This window comes from Orcinus orca, chromosome 3 (assembly GCF_937001465.1).
Source record: "Orcinus orca chromosome 3, mOrcOrc1.1, whole genome shotgun sequence".
Taxonomy (NCBI): domain Eukaryota; kingdom Metazoa; phylum Chordata; class Mammalia; order Artiodactyla; family Delphinidae; genus Orcinus; species Orcinus orca.
In genome coordinates this window covers 89861147-89879919 of record NC_064561.1, presented here as the reverse complement: position 1 = coordinate 89879919, position 18773 = coordinate 89861147, and the positions used below count along the sequence as shown (strand labels likewise).

The 18773-nt window shown below is 44.4% G+C and overlaps 1 protein-coding gene across 3 annotated transcripts in view; it reads right to left on the bottom strand.

Annotated features, from left to right (window-relative positions):
• Positions 1-18773, bottom strand: part of SEMA6A (semaphorin 6A) — a 129125-nt gene that overhangs the window by 63005 nt on the left and 47347 nt on the right. For all 3 annotated transcript variants that reach the window (XM_004267479.3, XM_004267478.4, XM_033423812.2), the window contains exon 2: positions 25-162. In XM_004267479.3, coding sequence (XP_004267527.1) covers positions 25-124 — 100 coding nt within the window. In that variant the 5' untranslated portion in view covers positions 125-162. The remainder of the gene's footprint in view (positions 1-24; positions 163-18773) is intronic.

Here is an 18773-nt window from a genome sequence, read left to right as displayed (position 1 = left end):
GAGAGTGAGATTGTGGATACTTACAGTTGCCATGCGAAATACTGATTGGCTCAGAATCTTCTGGGAAAGCAGCCCCAGCAAAGTGTAGCAGTGTGAAATATAGCAGCAAGGCTTCTGACCTCATAGTAGTTCAGCGGGGAGACTTTATTTCTCTACTTCACCCTGCCAAAGAGCAAAGAAGGGATTTTTTTTTTCTTTCTTTTACAAGTCAGCTTTATTCCACTCCATAAAATGAAACGGGCTTGAAGATAAATTTTAGAGAAAGGGGCTCCAGTTTCCTGTCTCTTCCACTGTGAATTCACCGATGACAGTGTTTTGCATAAGGAACCCGTGTCCATTACCCACTGCAGCCTCCTTCCCCATGCATCTGGGCCCTTTTGCAAAGCTTCTACCAAACAAGTAACTCAGAGCCTTAACTGCTTTGTCCTGAGTCGGTGTTAGGCCATTGTGGGTGGCTATTTCACAGTCACGAAATAGCATTCCAAAAAATGTGGATGATTTAGAAAGCTTTTTTTTTTTTTTTTAAGGTAAATACATCTTTTTTCTTCTCAGCAGGTTTATAGCAGCATGCCATCCCCAGACATGAGTTGTTTGGGCAGCCCAGAATCTTTCAAAATTTTGAAGTAGTTGCCCAGTATTGAAAAATTAAATATCTGATATAATGACCTAAATGCCAGTTCCCTTCAAGCACCATGCTCCCATTCACCAACCCCCGTCCCCACTCTACTGGCCCAGTTCACTGATTTCCATTACCTGCTTGACCCCTTAGTTGAGATTTTCACTCATTTATGTAATTCTGTAGTAATTCTGTAGTGACCTTAGACATAAATAAAATCACAGAATCTACGTTTAAAAAGAAAGAAATGGATCCTTTCAGACTCTGTGGAGAATGTTATAGGGAGCACCTGAAACCACATCCTGAAATAGTATTGTTGATTTTTAAACATATCTCTGTATATTTTAGTGTCAGATACTACCTTGCAATGAAACAGTAGTGAATAAAAAATGCCAATATACTGTTTTACCCATCTGCATTTTCTTAAAGATGCTCTTCAAGTGTAGAAAAAATTCTTCTAAATCTTAGAAGTAAAAACATTCCCATATGGGGCTGCTGGATACAGTGAAAGGAAATTCATAAGACAGTACATATTGCATAATTCTCAGGCATATTTCAAATAAGTGTTGATCTATCAGGGAAATTAATGTAAAATGGGGCTATCTTTTTATCTTAGTAAAGCCTTTGAAGTAGACTGCCAAAGGTCTTGTTTTGAGCAAAGCTATTTCACAGTAGTACATCAATCATTTAAGATTGGTGTGTAATAAAGTCAAACTTAGTAACTTAGATGTCTTTGAAAGTTAATCTGGCAAACAAACTGCTAACTTATGCTTTTTAGAACACACTTAATATGAGATACCTGTGTCTCTCTTCTTCGTTGCCAAAAAAAGCATTAACAAGTCCCGAGTGTTGCATCCCAACTGATAATTTCACAGACACAGCTGGGTCTTAATCATTTCTTCAGTCGAAAAGTGCACATTAATTAATTTGCTTTATCTTGAAAATCAAAGAGGGAGAGAGGTTGAGAGAAAAGCCTGAGCAATTCCATATCTCCATCTCTGATGTGTAGATGAAAATTAAACTTTAAATAATTACTTGTTCACAAGGGCGGTCCATAACCAAGAGACACGAACATGTATTTACAGACAGGTGAAAAGCACCGGTCCATTCATTCATTTGCTAGTTCTTCCTATTCTGGAGAATCTAAAACCAAAGGGAAGAAGCTCTGTGGTGCCCTGATTTTGCTTGTCGTAGCTTCTGTTCAGTGTAACATTAAAGGCGAGAAATCAGTCACAAGAGCAAGTAAAACATTTAAAAAAAAAAAAAAAAGTAAAACATAAACCAGCCACCAGTCAGAAAGTATACGGGGAAGAGGAAGTGGCAACATTTACCGAGGGCTCAAGAGCAGTATTATAGTATTATACAGAAGCCTATTACCTCAGAGAGTTTGCAGCACGCCGTGGAAGAATAATGGAGACTCAAAAGGCTGATCCTCATTCCGTTAGAAATCTTTGGGAATACAGGTATACTTTTAAAGATTCATTTTTCTTGACATGACAAAGGAGTCTGTATCCTCCCATAACTGCATTCATCTTTGTACAGATGTCCTAAAGCTAACGAGACAGAGTCCTGCTATTTTAGTCTGTCTCCCAGTTTTAATTTTTTCCATCTTAAGATTGCATGGATTGATGCAACATTCTCAACCCAGAAGCTGGCAGGAAGAGCAATGCATGCATAAGAAATCTGTTATGCAATCCAATGGCTTTTTTTCAATCCTCATCCTAGCCAGGATCATGGCTAAGATGGGTTATTTAAATATCTCCAGGTTTACAGAAGGGCTCTCTGCCAGGAAAAATATCTGTTTTATGTGTCTTCCTGTCATCGTATCATCAGGTTGTTAACATGTACATCATGTGGGTGAAAGTGTTCTGGCAGTCCCGGTTCATCTTGGCCATTCCATACGAACGCTTTATAATTTTCTTCAGCTGAGGTTTTGATGTATTATTCCCTTCCTACACAACTTTGGGCTCTAACCCTTGTAAATATGTAGACAGTATATTTTCCTGTTGAAATGATTACTTTGTGGCGAGATCCCAATCAATCACATTGTCATTTTCCATCCTGCTGAACAGGGGCTGAGTCTCCCTGCTAAGACCTTAGCACGCAGACGTGCGCTAGCCCAGCAGAACAAAAACAAACAAGAACTTTCCACTGCGTTCAAAATCTGGAGCTAGCTGGGCTGCCGCTATGAGGTTGTTGAAGCGATCTTGAAACTTTGTAAAGCGGTACCCACATATAGCACAGTTATAGGCATCTGCAGACACTTGTCGATTTCTCTCTTTGTGACTGTGCTTGTAGAGGCTAAAAATGACTTAGACTTAATCAGCTACCCAGAAAATTAGATCATGGGAAGACTGTCAACATGAGGATTCTAAACAAAAACGTTCACTTCAAAAAGAAGCTCATTATGCCTGAATTGTCCATCTAAATTGTTTCAGCCTCCCATAACTCTTAGCCTGAGGAGAAATGACCTCTGTAAAATACACCATCACTAAAAAGTGATATTCCTATTCTTCTCCACCCCAGAAAATTCACTGGAAAACCTTAAGAACAGGCAGGTGAGGTTAATGGGTAAAAAAGGCTTCCTAGGACAATGGTGGGAATGTTTCCACTGGGGGAGGGCCAGCCCCTCTACTCTGGGCACCTGCTGTTCAGCTCTGAAGTGCAGGCCCTATGCAGTGTTGGCCCGCAAAGCCAGATCTCTGATTTTTATTTTTATTTCTTAAGAAGCCAGAAATCTGGAGTTGTATGTTAAACCTCCTATTTTTTTTTTTTTTCTCTAAATGTTGGCACCTAACTTAGTTTTTTCTTCTCTGTGAGTCACCTTTGGCCAAGTCCTACCAGTTTGTGAGCCCAAGTACAATTTTCTGGGGCAGGATTTGGGGAGTAGTGGGCAGAGGATTAGAACTAGTATTGGGGAAGTGTGAGGCATACTCTGGCCAGGTGGGTTTGTCATGGCTTCTCGATAGTAGTGGCTCTTGTGAAATTAACCTGATTAATCAGAAGTAAGATGTGGCCATTTGTGACCTGATTATCTGACTTCATAATCATTTCTGGTTCTCGTGACATCCCCTTTGCTTTATGCTCTGCTGACACAATGACTTCTTCTTCTTCTTTTTTTTTCATTTCTTTTTAGCTGTGTTGGGTCTTTGCTGCTGCGTGCAGGCTTCCTCTAGTTGCGGTGAGTGGGGGCTACTCTTCATTGCAGTGTGCGGGCTTCTCATTGCCGTGGCTTCCCTTCTTGCGGAGCGCAGGTTCTAGGTGCACGGGCTTCAGTAGTTGTGGCATGCAGGCTTCAGTAGTTGTGGCTCGCGGGCTCTAGAGCACAGGCTCAGTAGTTGTGGCGCATGGGCTTAGTTTCTCCGCGGCATGTGGGATCTTCCCGGACCAGGGCTCGAACCTGTGTCTCCTGCATTGGCAGGCGGATTCTTAACCACTGAGCAACCAGGGAAGTCCCAGACACAATGACTTCTATACTACGACAAGGGTATGAGGGGTAGATAGAAGTCCCAGTTATTGTCTGTACACACAAGTGAATGAACATTGCTTGTTTTAAAGACCCAGCTGGGCTGCCCCACATACCCTCTGTGTGTCCAACTGCAGCAGACAATGCATCAGTGTACTTGCACTTGGACTTGGCTGTACGGATATAGCTTGTATCTGATTTGGTACCACCATTCTTCCAGAATGTTGGTATCCAATGAACATTTTAATAGTAAGTGGTAATGATGAGAAAAATAATTTATCTGGAAACTTGCAAATGCAAAGTGCTCTTGATGGTAACTCTAAGTGTGGCCTAGAAATAGAGATGGAATCATGGTGGTGGCGCTTCTCTTTTTCTGTGGGGAAAATTATTTGCTGCCATGCTTCTTTTAAAAAGCACATTTTCTACTGACATAATAGGAAGTTTCAGAGATAATCATTAATTCATGCCGTCATTAATAGATGGAAGGTGTGACCCTGGGTCAGTCTCGTAGCTGCACTGGCTCCTAGCATCCTCACCAGTAAAATGAAAGGATATAAAATATAATGGCCTATCAAACTCCTCTGGACTCTGAGACTGTACAATTCTAGGCGATTCTGCCCTAGTGAAGAAAGGATTGGGTACCAGATGGTGATTCAGGAGGATAGTACATGGAGTGACCCTGAGCTCGGACACTGCAAGGCCACGGACACCTTCTGGAGGTGTGGGGCTGGGACGGGAGGAGTAGGCATCGAGGCAGGGTGGGGTACTGGAGCTCGAGACAGCGGGAGATGCAGTTGGGCTCTGGTGGCGGTTCTGTCCGCCACCCTCTGAGATGATGGCAGGGCGGGGGCAGGACAAGCTCTGTGCACTTGGGCAGTGATCTTTCCAAAGAGAACAGGGCTGGGTTTTTTCTATACCCTTTCCTGGTTGCCCCTAAACTGCATGTGGTTTGGAAACTCAAGGAGCCATCAGTGTGTCACTGTGTGGTACTGCATGTGGCAAACAGGAGGGATGGAACAGGTTCTCTTCAACTTTGCTCTTGGGGGACTGCACTAGGCAGAGCACACAAGTTGTAGAAAGTTAGTCAGGCTGGAGCAAAGAACTGTGACTCTGTCTAGTTTCAACATCAGGACAAAGTTCAAGTCCATTAAGTAGTTCTACCCTGGCCAAAGAGAACCACCATTATTACCGCTGAGTCATATTCGGAGTTTAGTCGGGTTTTACGCTAAGATAACGTTTTCATTTTTATTGCTCCAGCCTTCTGACCTCATCCATCATCATCTTTGTTTTCACAACAGGAGTATCTTTAAAAATCTGACTTGAAACTGGCGTAAAAGCTTTTCCGAGAAATCAAACGATCACTAATCGTACAGGGAGGCAGCGGGAGCAGAGGGTAAAAACACAGGATTTGAATGCCTCTGCTCCACTTATTAGCTGGGACCTCTGGCAAGATGCGGAAGATCTCTGAGCCTCAGTTTCCTCAACTTCAGAGTGGGGAAAAATAGCGTCTCAAGATTAGCTGTGAGATACTGCACGTAAAAATGGTAGTCCTCCATAAATGTCTGTTTATTCTTCAGTTGAGATACTAAAAATTGCCTTATTTGAATAGTTTCTCTTGGAATTCCTTAAATTCTCAGAGTAGCAGCTGGGGTTCTGTGTCTTCAGCAGGAGAAGCAGCTCTCTTCTTCTTCTCCTTGCCGGCCCCTAAGCTTCCCAGCTCTGGAGGTGGGTGTCTGGGAGAGGCAGGAGAGTCTGTCTCAGGATGGCACAGCTCGTGTTGTGTGATTTAAAAAAAATGTGAATCACAGCACTCGCACAGGTGCAGAGGAAAAGATCAGTGTGGACATCGGTGAAAGGGTGGGGTGGAAGTGAAAGTTTACTGAGCACCTTCTACGTATGACGTACACATGCGTGTTATTTTATTTAAATATGACAGCAATCCAGAGAGACAGGCCTTATCCTCTCCATTGTGCACACAAGGAAACTGAGGCTCACAGAGGTTAAGTAACATGTCCAGTCAATATCTATAGCACATCAGTAAAAACAGAAGGCCAGGTTGCCAAGCCAGGGCTATGTGATGCCACAGTTGATGTCCTTCCCAGAATGTCAGGGAAAGGGGAACAGAAGGAAAGCTGGGAAGAGAGAGAGGCTGGCATAAATGGAAACTGCACTTAAGATCATAGTTGAGTATAGGTTGATGCATCTATGCTTCTGTGGACAGAGTGGCTGAAAGTCCCTAATGGCTTCAGTAATAATAAATCTATTAAAGGAGTGCATAGTCGCTTGCAAATGTGTAGGCAAGCAAAGGCTCATTCCACTTTGTGGCCCTGCGATTGCAGGCTTAAGGTGATAGAAAGATGCAAATGCTTTTCAACCACGGTTTTAGGAGGAATTGATTGTCTCGTGACACCACTGGGTTAAGTGGAACCACGTGCCTGCTTGCAGCCCCCTCAAGAGTGATGTTTTAAAATAAATACACCAAAGAGAACAACGTCTGTTATGAAGGATAAAATCAAAGTTGCCTGTTTCAGGAGCTGAGAGGATAAACAGATTTGGGTACCTCTCAAATCCGAGTAGGGAACCTCTGCCCAGAGAGAGGTGGGAGAGCAGATGTTGGTGCAGAAAACCCAGCTTGCTGAATGCTGAAGACGGCTGGTTATTCCTGCACCAGAGGGACAGTTCAGGAATCAAGGAGTGTTCAAACAGCAGGTTTCCTTCGCTGGCCTGGACTGCCCTGTTTCAAGGGCTGCAGCATTACGAGGATGCTGCTGTCCACGGCAAGCACGGCCAGGCCACAGAAGGACTCCTCCCAGATGGAGTTAGGAACAACTTGGGCCCGTTGATCCTGGTTGAAATGTCCACTGTACCCAGTCTTCAGGGGTCACGCTGGCCACCTGTTTGGTGACACTGCATTAAGGTATAAGTTTTATGCAAATGAGAAAAACAGCTTTAGCCTTTTAATAAAGCATTTGATCTTTATCTTCTCCTCAGCCATTAACAGAGACATGAAAGCTCCCATTTCAGAGGAAAGGGAAATGCCACAGACCTAACTCCAACACATTTTGGAGAAGGATGATGGCATTCAGTGGAGTATAATAATAAATATCGACTGTGTATAATAGATGTTCCAATTTGATCTGAAACCGCTGTCACAAAGGAGAGAGAAAACAGCTGTGAATTCAGAAGTCTTTTTAGAAAAAAATTTTCTTTTTTAGGAAAATAAAAGTTGGTTGTAAACCTATGATCTTTTGAGGAGAGAAGGCGAGTCTTGTCTTTCAGGTGATCCTTTGTCATGATCGTTTTCTTTCTTTCTACCAATGCTCTCCCTATCCCGTAAATGCTTGAGACAGTGCATTTAAGGCACTTTGCTTGGATGTTTCAGGTACAGTCTCATGACTCATTAGGGCTCTGCAGTTATAGGCGTGATCTCAGCAATCTGTGCAGAATATCCTGTGGAAAACCACCTTGATCTCAAAAAGCTGCCACAGTCGCCAGCATGTTTACCCATGTCACACCTCAGCTTTTTGCCATCTCCATCTTTCTCAACTTTTACAATAGCGCTGACCTTAAACATATGCTCCAGAGACAGAAACAAATACCCGCTTTGTTCTGCTGTTAAGGAAACTGAGGCCCTGAGAAGTGAGATCATTTGCCAAATGTGGTGCAGCTCAAAAGTGGCCAAGCTGAGCCGCCACTGAGGACTCCTGGCTCCAGCACCGAGCTCTGTCCCTACATTACGCAGCTTTCAGAAAGGAAGCCAAGACTCATTCATTTCTCCTTGGCTTGCTGCCTGGTGTTCATTACTTCCATCGCTTGCTTTCCCTCTCACTGATTCCCTGCTTTCTGCTGGGAGCCAGGCTCCTGTGCTAGGTGCTGAGACAGAGATGGAAAAAATAGATCCCTTACCCTCTAGGACCTTGCTGTTTAGTAGGTGGGCCTGACAGTTCCAGATCATTGACCAAAAATAGAACACACAAACAATAATTTTTCCAAAAAAAATGAAAGTTCTGTTGGGGAGAATACTATCTGGAGGGTGAACGTGTTGCAGAGGGACGCAGGTGGGAAGCTCAGCGAAGGCCTCTGTTTGGAGGAAGCCATGGCACGTTGCGTGATTGTTCACTGAGGACTGGGGCGGTTAGAGGAGAGGCGGCTGGGGGGACATATCGGGTAGAAGGACCAGATCTGGAGAGCAGGGCATTGAAACGGACAACTCCATGCCAGTTGGACTTCAGACACTTTCAAACTGGACCATTTCCCTCTTTGATTAAGGAGTTTCAAATATTTGTCTGAAGTAATGGATGGATGTTTTTTCATTTCACCCAAAGTTTGGTTTAAAGAATATAACTCAGAATAAAGATGGTATCTGATGACTTTTTTCTTCTAAGAATATGACAGAAGAAGAAGTAGTAGTGTGGGGAGGAGAACTCTGAGGTAACAGCTGGGAATATTGGTATTTATTCTTTGAGTTATTGTCACATTATTCTCCCTAGCTTTCTATACATTTGTAATTTCATTAAAGATGAAAGAGGGCAAACATAATATGCCTAAACTGAAGGCACTTTTTGCCAGCCCTTAGAAAGATACTTGCAGAGCAGCTTTTAAGGGAACAAACTAGGGATATTAGCGACTGGAGTTTTCCGTGAACCTTTGTCAAAATCCTGAGCTGGTTTAAACCGAAGCAGAGCAATGGCTGCCCTTTGCCAAGATGACTCCCCCTCGTAATTTCTCCTCTGTTTGCTGTCAGTGTGGTTTACAGAAAACAGAATCTCCCAGCCGTATCTCTCAGGTTCAGGTGGCTACGGCAGTCTCCCAGCCATATCTCTCAGGCTCAGGTGGCTGACCCTTCCTGGTTTTGAAGGGGAGGTCAACTTCAGACATGACTTGGAGAGAATTAAAAACAACCTGCACGTCTCTCCTTTGAGTTCTGAATAACAGTCCCAAATAACAGTATCACCAAGCATGGATGATTGAAACTTTAACAGAACGCTACAAATTCTTACTGCTTTTTTGGTAAAAAGTCTCAAGATCAGGGAGTGAAAAACATTTCCTTGAGCTAAACTTTTTGAATCCGTTTCTCTGGTGTTTACTGCATGCCATCTTTCACTGTATTGCTTGTCTTTCTCTGTGACCTCTGATGCTCTCCCAGTACCTTGAAAGCCAAAAATAGACTTTATATTTGACTACAAGCTTCTGATTGTATATAGAGAGAGACATAATATCATGTCAGGATCTGTTCCATAACAAAGCATGATACTGCTGACTGGTACTTACCACCAGTAGAAGATCTACAAACACAGTGGACTATCTGTATGTTTCTGTATGTCTAGACACACCCAGAACAGAAATGAGATGGAAGTATTGTCTCTTGAATTTCCACAATTTTCTTATATTCTTTAGGAAATTCATTTCATTTATTGAAAGGAAAAAAAAGTCCACTTTGTGCCCCAGTAAACTGCTGGGAAACTGCAAAGCCATACATTTAAACCTATTTCAGTTTATTATTGCATCTGGTAGATAGCACTACATCTTCCTGGAATTAATGATTTCTTTATTGGCTTTGTCCATGTTCTCTACACATAAAAAGGGACTCATTAGTCTGGCTTGATTTACTTAGAGCAGTATCAGTTTGAATTGGGGTGGAGAAAGCACTATTTACTAGTTACCCATTCCCTAAAGTGTTCATTTGTTTTTAGTGTGAAATCTTACCCTCGAAATTACTATTTCCCAACATCCTGAAAATATGCTTCCTTAAGGCCAATGAGAGTAAGCTCCGGGAAATTATGGGTTTGTTTAAATATCTCTACCGCTTGGTGACTTGATTCTGCACACAGGTGACTTAAAGGTCACTGCACAGAAACATTTGAACCCCATCCACTGAGATGAAGGTGGTCAGCACACAGGTGAACTATTTTGGTGGTAGTAGCTGTTTTTTTGTTTTTTGTTTTTTTAAAATTTTATTTATTTATTTATTTATGGCTGTGTTGGGTCTTCGTTTCTGTGCGAGGGCTTTCTCTAGTTGCGGCAAGCGGGGGCCACTCTTCATCGCGGTGCGCGGTCCTCTGACTATCGCGGCCTCTCTTGTTGCAGAGCACAGGCTCCAGACGCGCAGGCTCAGTAATCATGGCTCACGAACCTAGTTGCTCCGCGGCATGTGGGATCTTCCCAGAGCAGGGCTCGAACCCGTGTCCCCTGCATTGGCAGGTAGATTCTCAACCACTGCGCCACCAGGGAAGCCCAGTAGCTGTTTTTTAAAATGCCTCACTTCTCCTTTAGTTTAAAGAAAAACAAGCAAGTTGCTGTCTGAAATACAGGTACACAATCCCTCATTTGCAATTAAAAACGAGAACAACCCCCCGCCCCACCCCAAAAACCAAGAGTTTTTTCCTATTCAATGGGCAACAGAACTTGACCTACAGTGGCATGACACTTTATCCCTCTTAGGATAAATATTTGTACATTTCACTGCAAAAACATTAATGGGTTTGATTACTGGATGTTGCCCACGCTGGGAGATATGTCCCATGTTACCTTTCTAAAATCTGAAAAATTTTAAATTCTGAAGCGCATCTGTTCGAAAGGTTTTGAAAAAGAGACTTGTCCCTGAAGAGATTAAAAAACAAGGATAAAAAACAAACGAGGGAAAAGGAGATCCGTTAGAGCAGAATCCCCAACACTGGTTTTGCTAAGCCCAGCAGCTCTCTAATTACCCTTGGTGTATCGTGAGATTCTCACAGAATTAAAAAAATGTAATCTGATTTCATTAAAAAATACGTATATCCTATTATACTTCGCTTGCAAGAATAATTCGGAGATTAGGAACTGCAGACAGAGTCATCTAGCCTTAATTTTCTCTATTCTGTGCTCATAGTGACAGGCTCCCAGGCTCGGAAACCATTCAAGGGACTGATAGGTGCAGGCTTCCCCAAGATGAGTGATGCTCACAAGGTAGAGGTGATCTTGGTAGAGAGGGTCTCCAGGGCTCCCGTGAGTGAGCGATGACGTCCAGCAGTAGCAGAAGGTGACAGCCTCACCAGGCGCAGCAGCCCTCGCCTGGGTGAGGGTTTTCCTCCCACCGAACAGCCAGCTACAGGCAGTTCAGCACTCCTTCCTCTCTCTGGGTTAAATGGATAAGACTTCACCAGGCTTTTTTGTGCAGTTGTTGGTGGTTTCTCCAAAGGAATGTCCATAAGGTCTGCAGCCTGTACTCTCTCTCGCCCATGGAATGACCCTGGTAATGGCTTTCTCCAGTCGCTATAATCAGAGGGAACTGCGGGCTGGCAGTGTCAGCCCTTTGCTTTGTTATATGTACCTGCCTTTAATTTTCAGTCACCTGCAATTTTCTTTCCATGGAGAACACCAGTAGGTTGAAGGATTAAGTAATACTGTGAAGAATCTGAATTTCAAGAATATTTCGGGAGGACAGCTATTACCTTGGGCGGGTGGGGTGGCTGAGGAGGAGGGCATACTCTCTTCCCTTCCTGTCTGAGGGGCTCTTCCACAAACGGTCCCCCTCCTTTCTTCCTCACTAAAGGGGTAGCGGGCATCAGGCACGATGGTCATCAGTCCTAACTCTGGGATAAAATGGAGGCAAATGGTTAATAGCAGATAACCTGGACACCAGGTTAATCGCTGCAGTCTAGATTATCTGGAGGGAAGACAGCACATGGCCGTCAGCAATTAGCCTCCGAATCTAAAAATAAATAAATAAATAAACCACCATTCCTGTAATTAATAGCACGGCAGGCGATCAGTATAATTACCATTTCTGTGAGACAGTCCAGAATCAGGAGGAAAAGTGAAATTATTCAATAAGCTTGAGTGTGACAGGCAGAAACCAAATTAAAGTGCTGGGGTTAGACAAAGGGGACACAATAAATCAGAGAGAAAGTGAGTGTGTGACCTGTGCCCAGCCCAGCAGGCGTGCCTGGGCAGCTGTCACCCCAGGAGCCCTGCAGGCACAGGCTCACCTTTCCGGGGAGGAAGTGGAGGTGCAGGAAGTGCATAAATGGCTCTGAAAGCTCATCGCCTGATTACTGGAAAGCACAGAGGTCCATCTGGGTCACCCAGGCTTTCACTGGTGAGGATTCTGAAGGGCTGAGCCGTGAGATGGAAAAAACACAGCTGTGGAACACATGGAGAGGGGATAATACGGGAACTTCTTCCTGAAGGGGAGATCGCCCCGCTTCACTCTGAATAACTAAAAGACTATGGCAGAATTATGTTCTACTCAAGTAGCAATATTCTTCCTGTGCAGTTCACAGAGCCTTCACCTCTCCAAAGAGTAAAAACAGAAAAGTCATTCTGAAGTGTTAGGCAAGAATAGGCAGACGTGCTCCTCGAATATCTGTTTGATAATCAGTCCTGGGCTTCCCTGCTGGCGCAGTGGTTGGGAGTCCGCCTGCCGATGCAGGGGACGCGGGTTTGTGCCCCGGTCCGGGAAGATCCCACATGCCGCGGAGCGGCTGCGCCTGTGAGCCATGACCGCTGAGCCTGCACGTCTGGAGCCTGTGCTCCGCAGCGGGAGAGGCCACAATAGTGAGAGGCCCGTGTACCGCAAAAAAAAAAAAAAAAAAAAAAAAAAAAAAAATCAGTCCTTTCCAGCACCACTAAAATGAGTAAGCAAGGCCGAGTCTCCCCCAGAATCTTCATTGAGGAGGGAGCATGGTGCTACAGGGCACGAGGGCAAGATAACCCCCACTGGGGCACTGCTTCCCCATCTGCAAGTGAGGGACTTACGGATGCCTCCTCCTCCCTCACACAGAAGGTGTACTTGAAGGTTGAGAGTCGTTATTAGTAATTTTTCCATGTTTTGCAAGTACTTTAACTCCAAGGGAGCATTCCTTTTGTGCATCACGGATAATTTCTTTAATGTTTCGGGAGTTACCAGTAAGAACATGAGACGCAAGAAAATATCTTACAAGTGTGTAGGCGCTGAAAGTAAAGTAAGAAACTGCCTTTGTTGATGGTTCACCTTGACTCATTCACTCATCTGTTCATTCACTCAAGAGTCTGATGTGAGCCAGCAAAGCACTGTGCTGGGACAGTGGGGGAGACCCAGGTCATGGGTCGGTCTTGGGGTTCTGCCTTTGAGGAGCCCCCAGACTGCTATAGGAAATAGTACAGGAGCAGCTCTAACAAAGTGTTTATAGAAAGCATGTAAAGAAATAGGAGAGGGCTTCCCTGTTGGCGCAGTGGTTGAGAATCCGCCTGCCGATGCAGGGGACACAGGTTCGAGCCCCGGTCCGGGAGGATCCCACATGCCGCGGAGCGGCTGGGCCCGTGAGCCATGGCCGCTGAGCCTGCGTGTCCGGAGCCTGTGCTCCGCAACAGGAGAGGCCACAACAGTGAGAGGCCCGCGTACGGCAAAAAAAAAAAAAAAAAAAAGAAATACGAGAGTTCCTAGGACTGAGAGAGAACATCCTGGCATTGATTCTACAACCCAAACACCTGTCAAACCTCTCCTCTTCTCTACATGCTGCCTGTGATCATCTGACCCTCCATCAGCTCCTGCCTGGACTACTACAGTAGCTTCCTCATTAATCTCCCTACTTCCACTTGGCCCTCCATCCATTTACGGTCCATGCAGCAACTGATGGTCTTTTAAAAACGTAGATCAGGTCATGGCCTCCCCTGCATAAAACTCTCTAGTGATTTCTTATTACATTTACAACACAGTTGAAACCCTCTATCCTGGGTGCAAAGGGCTTCACCTACCTCCCTGACCCTATCTTGTTCCATCCCACCATTGCCCACTCTGCTCCAGCCTGTCAGCTTGGGTTTCCTCCAACACACAGCTCTCATTCCTGCCTTAGGGACTTGCCCCTCCCTCCTCGCGGAATGATCTTCCCCCACCCCAATCTTCACATAGTGGGCCCACTTCTGTCCTTCAGAACTCACTTAAAATGCCACATCCTCGAACAGGCCTTCCCTGACCCTGAAAAGAGCCCAGTGCCTTTTCTTTCATCACTTTATTCTAAATTTCTGGGATGGATTTGCCCCTACTTGGTGTTTCTTCATTTATATTCTTATTTGTTTTTGTCTGTCCCTCCACTCCATTAGGAATATAAGCTTTGTACGGGCAAGTTTGTCTTGTTAATCATTGCATCTCCACGTTCTGGAACAGTGAACTTCCAGCAAATATTCACTGAATAATGAATAAATGTTAATCCAAGGAAGAGCATCAGAACAATTTCTGACAAATCAGAAGCAAAGAAAAGTGGAGATGCAAGGGGCAAGGATAGGTATTTTCAGATATCTGAAGAAAAACCTGGAAGACAGTTACGAGGGTAGAACTAAGATCAATGGGCAGAAATTATGAGGAGATAATTTCTGCTCAAAATAAGGAGGACCTTTCTAGTAGTCCCAGTAACACAAACCTGGACTGGCCCCCGTAAGGGGCCGGGAGGCCAGAGGAGGGCTTGGGTGGAAGGAGTGTTGTCCACGGGAGGCAGACATCGGGTGTGGCGCTAGACTAGACAGCATTTAAGGTCCCAGTGGAGAGCCTGATTGCCTACGATTCTTGGATCTTCTGATGAGCCCTCCCCCCACGTCCTGAGGAAGCACTGCTTAGAGCGGGAAACCACAGATGGTCCAGCAAAATCCTGCTCAGTCTCTTTAGATGAAATAATGTACCTGCAGTCAAAGGATCGAAGAGGAAGTCCTTGGGCTTTGGCTAGGCCTCATTCATTCAAGATCCCAGTTTGACCAGCTTGTAGAGGCTCTAGGTCAGTAGCCAAAAAAGTACATGCAAGGAGAGAGATGGTCATAACCTGCTGAGCATTACTGGCAATAATCAGAGGCCTTCTGGATTCGGAGCATACCGTGTCCATACTGCCCTGCCTCTTCCCGTCTCTGCAAGGCTTACGGAAGGTCTTGAAGTGTGGGATACAGAGTTAAGCTCTGGTGTGTGGCCTTCCTGGGGATGCATGTCATCCACTGGCTTGTTACTAAGGCTCAATTGCCAATGACATACAGACCCCAGGAGATGATTTAACTCCACTCTTGTCTCACATCCCTTACCAGTGACTCATAACTTTCTCCCGACACCAGAGCAGCTGGGCCAGCCAGCCGGAGAGAAGACGTACAGATGTTGCTGGCTGGAGTTGGAGAGGGCTATGGGCCTCTCATCTGCAATCAGCGCAGAACGCTTCAGTGGGGCGCAGAGTGGGGTTGAAGACAAGATGTGGGTGCGGATGTCAGCTCTGTCATGGACCGTCTCTCATCCTTCCACACATCCGTGTCTTCAAGCAGAAAACACTGCAGTTCCTCTTTTTCTGCAACTCAGAGAAGTTTTATTTCTTTGGGGAATATGAGACCCTTAAGCCAATCCATCTGGAGAAGGTATGCGAGATAGTACTCTGGCCAGAACGTACCACCCACCCAGATGTGTGGGCTTAAAACAGATCTCGAATTAGAGAATTGTGAAAGGACGAGAAGACAAATGAGCGGGTGGAGGTGGGGGGCAAGGAAGAGATGATCTTTGTTTCTGAGAAAAGGATGTAGAACAAAGACATTCAATTAGATCTGTTGATTATACACCAGAAAAATGAAATATATACGTGTGAAATTCGCATTAGAAATGGCTTGCTCAGACATTTTGTACACTGAAGGCACTTGTTAAATATTTGTTGATATTGATCCAAGTGGCTTTGAGTATTTTTAAATACCAGTGCATTGAGTTCTACAGTGATTTGAAAAGAGGCAGATTTTTAAATGAAAATTGAAACACAAGTCAGGACTGACTGACTTTTTTGAATTGTGAACGTTGCAGTTCTGTTACATATGCAACTACTAATAGTGGCTGTCTCTGAGGGAGAAGGACTGGAGGTCAGATGTGGGAGAGAAACTCACTTTTTAGGCTGTACCCTTTTATGTTTTTTGGAATTTTTTTCTTATGTATGTGTTTCATTTTTGGAACGAAACAAGTTATTTTTTTAAATCTGTGTCTCCAGAGGCAGACCCGGAACGCAGGCCTGCTGCTACCTGCCAATTCCCACAGTTTTTCCCAGGATCCCGTCCCCTCACAGTATGCTCAGCCAGTGGTCATATGCTGCAATACAGGATGAGGGTGAGGGACGTTTATAGGCATTGTAGTGTCAGTAGTGGTAACTTCATCTGTGACCCAGATGGAGATATACGGTGGCTGGTAGTCTTCACAACACCATAAACCCGCCTGTGTACCATACGAGTGGCTGCCTAATTTATTAGCTTTCAAATAAAAATGTAACCAACTCAGAAAAGCGGGACATAATGAAGTCAAATACAAAGAATCAGATGAGCTCAAAGCAAAACCCCTTCGTATTTAAAATTTTATTTTCCATAAGGAAGAGTACAGGGCTGTGTATGGGAACTTACTTTTCCTCCCCTTGCACGTTCATATCTGGGCAGGCTCCTGCCCCCATGTTCTTTGGCACCATTGCCCAGCTTGAACCTTGGAGGCAAGTGCTACCTATTGGAACATGCATGTTCTCTTTTCCACACTCCACCAGTACCTGCTGCCCTGTCTGTAGCTAAATGCGAAAATGGACCATACTGTGGCCATAAACCACTGGTTTCCAAACTTGCCTACACATTGGAGTCACCTGGAGAGCTTCAAACGTTAAGGATGCCCGTGTCCCACACGCAGAGATTGTGACTGAATTGGCCTGGGGGTGTGACGTGTGCTTTGGAAATTTTAGTAGATTCCCCAGGTGATTCAAGTGAGCAGACAAGTTTGGGAACCGCTGATGTAAACACAAATGGTATCCAAATTACAATCCTTGTCCCTTTCATTCCAATGCCTTCAGCTACAGCCAGGGATAATTAATCATGATTCAAAAAACTTGCATTTGTGCCAGGCACATGGAGTGGCTTTTAAAATATCCAAGTTTATTTTGTGCCCACCACCCTCATGCCAAACCACTAGCAAAATATAATTTAATCCATTAAAAGTTACAGGGAGCCCTGCAGAAACTTCTTTTCCAGCATGGGGCCTGCAAAGTATTTTTAATGTAAACACAGACAATAGGTATGTTCTCCTTTATAACAGAGTTGAAATAAAGCAGATCTAATTAACCCACTCAGATGCTATGGAGTGGAGGCCATGTGAACACTGCCTTAGGAAGCCTGTCTTGCAGCCTTATCAGAATGGCTTTTCTCTTCACCAGTGCCCTGGTAACCTGGGAAATACAAATTTTGATTACTAATTGCTACATTGTTAGTAACTGACTATATATCATCAGGAGCTGGTCACCAGTGTCAGCCTAGACTTAATTATCTCAGCTGAAGAGAAAGTAACCCTCTGAAAGAACTGTTTTCCAATTAAGCAGCATAGAATATGCGATTTGTCTCTCTGGCGATATCCAATTCACGCCCCTTTTCATGTTATTTGTATTGTCTTCTTTTCCTCATTACAGGCTCAGAGTTGTGCATCTTGGGCTCCCTAACAAGAAACACATAAATATCAAGAGGGCAGCTGTCAGACCTTTGAAAAAAATCATCACCACCACCAAAAACACAATAGTTATTACAGAGTTTCCACTAGCAAATGCTACAGCTAAGATTAAAGACAGCTTTCAGCATATCCATTTACTTTCACAGTTTCGTAACCTCAGTAGAATGTGGGTATGATTACTTGTACACACACACACTCACATACTTAATTTTCAGAAGATACTCTTTAGGGGTGCTTTGTCTTAGCTATTGTTTCAGTGACAAGGACAACATTTTTATAATAATACAAGAAAAAATGTTTGGGGTAAAATCCCAGGCAGTACTATCTCTTTAATTCTTCATCTTTCGTATCTTGTTTGTTTTTACTGCTGTTAATTTGTTATTTATTCCCACCGAATGTGTGCCCACTTGCCTATCAAGGCAATTCTTTTTTTTTTTGCGGTACGTGGGCCTCTCACTGTTGTGGCCTCTCCCGTTGCGGAGCATAGGCTCCGGACGTGCAGGCCCAGCGGCCATGGTTCACGGGCCCAGCCGCTCCGCGGCATGTGGGATCCTCTTGGATCGGGGCACGAACCCGTGTCCCCTGCATCGGCAGGTGGACTCCCAACCACTGCGCCACCAGGGAAGCCCAAGGCAATTCTTTATCCCAGGAGAAAGTATAAGTTTGTCTCTCTGTGACTAGTTCGACCCTGACCATGCCATAAACAAAAGTTTAGAAGTCTGGGTTGTTTCAGAAAAGATTTATTGAGCACCTGCTGTGTGCCAGGCACAGGTATATTCTAGTGGGTTTCCAGCCCATTCCTTCCGTTAATGGCTACGTGGCCTTGAGTTGGCTATTTAATCTCTGTAAGCCTCTGGTTCTTGTAAAGTGGGACAGTGATGCTTTCTCTTCAACCGGTTGTGGTTAGGACTTAAAGCCCCTGCGCCCTGAAGAGGTGTTTAATATATGCTTCCATTTTCTTCTCCATCCCCTTTGTGCTTGGGGGCTGGCATTGGGAAACTAAGGATCTTCAGGTTTCAGCATTTTCAATTTTGTATACTGTGCTTATGCATCACTTGTTTCCTAAAAATACTTCCTCTTTGTAGTTTCAATTTTCCGCTTTCCCTAAAACTTCCCAACCACACATAACCTTCTGTGTCTTGCCTTGGAGCTGCCCACATTTTGATTCACTTATGCATTGCTGCCATTCTGAGAAGACAGTAATTGCAGTTTGGTACTTAACCAAAATGTCATGGAAGTTTAAATTACTTCTTTGGGGG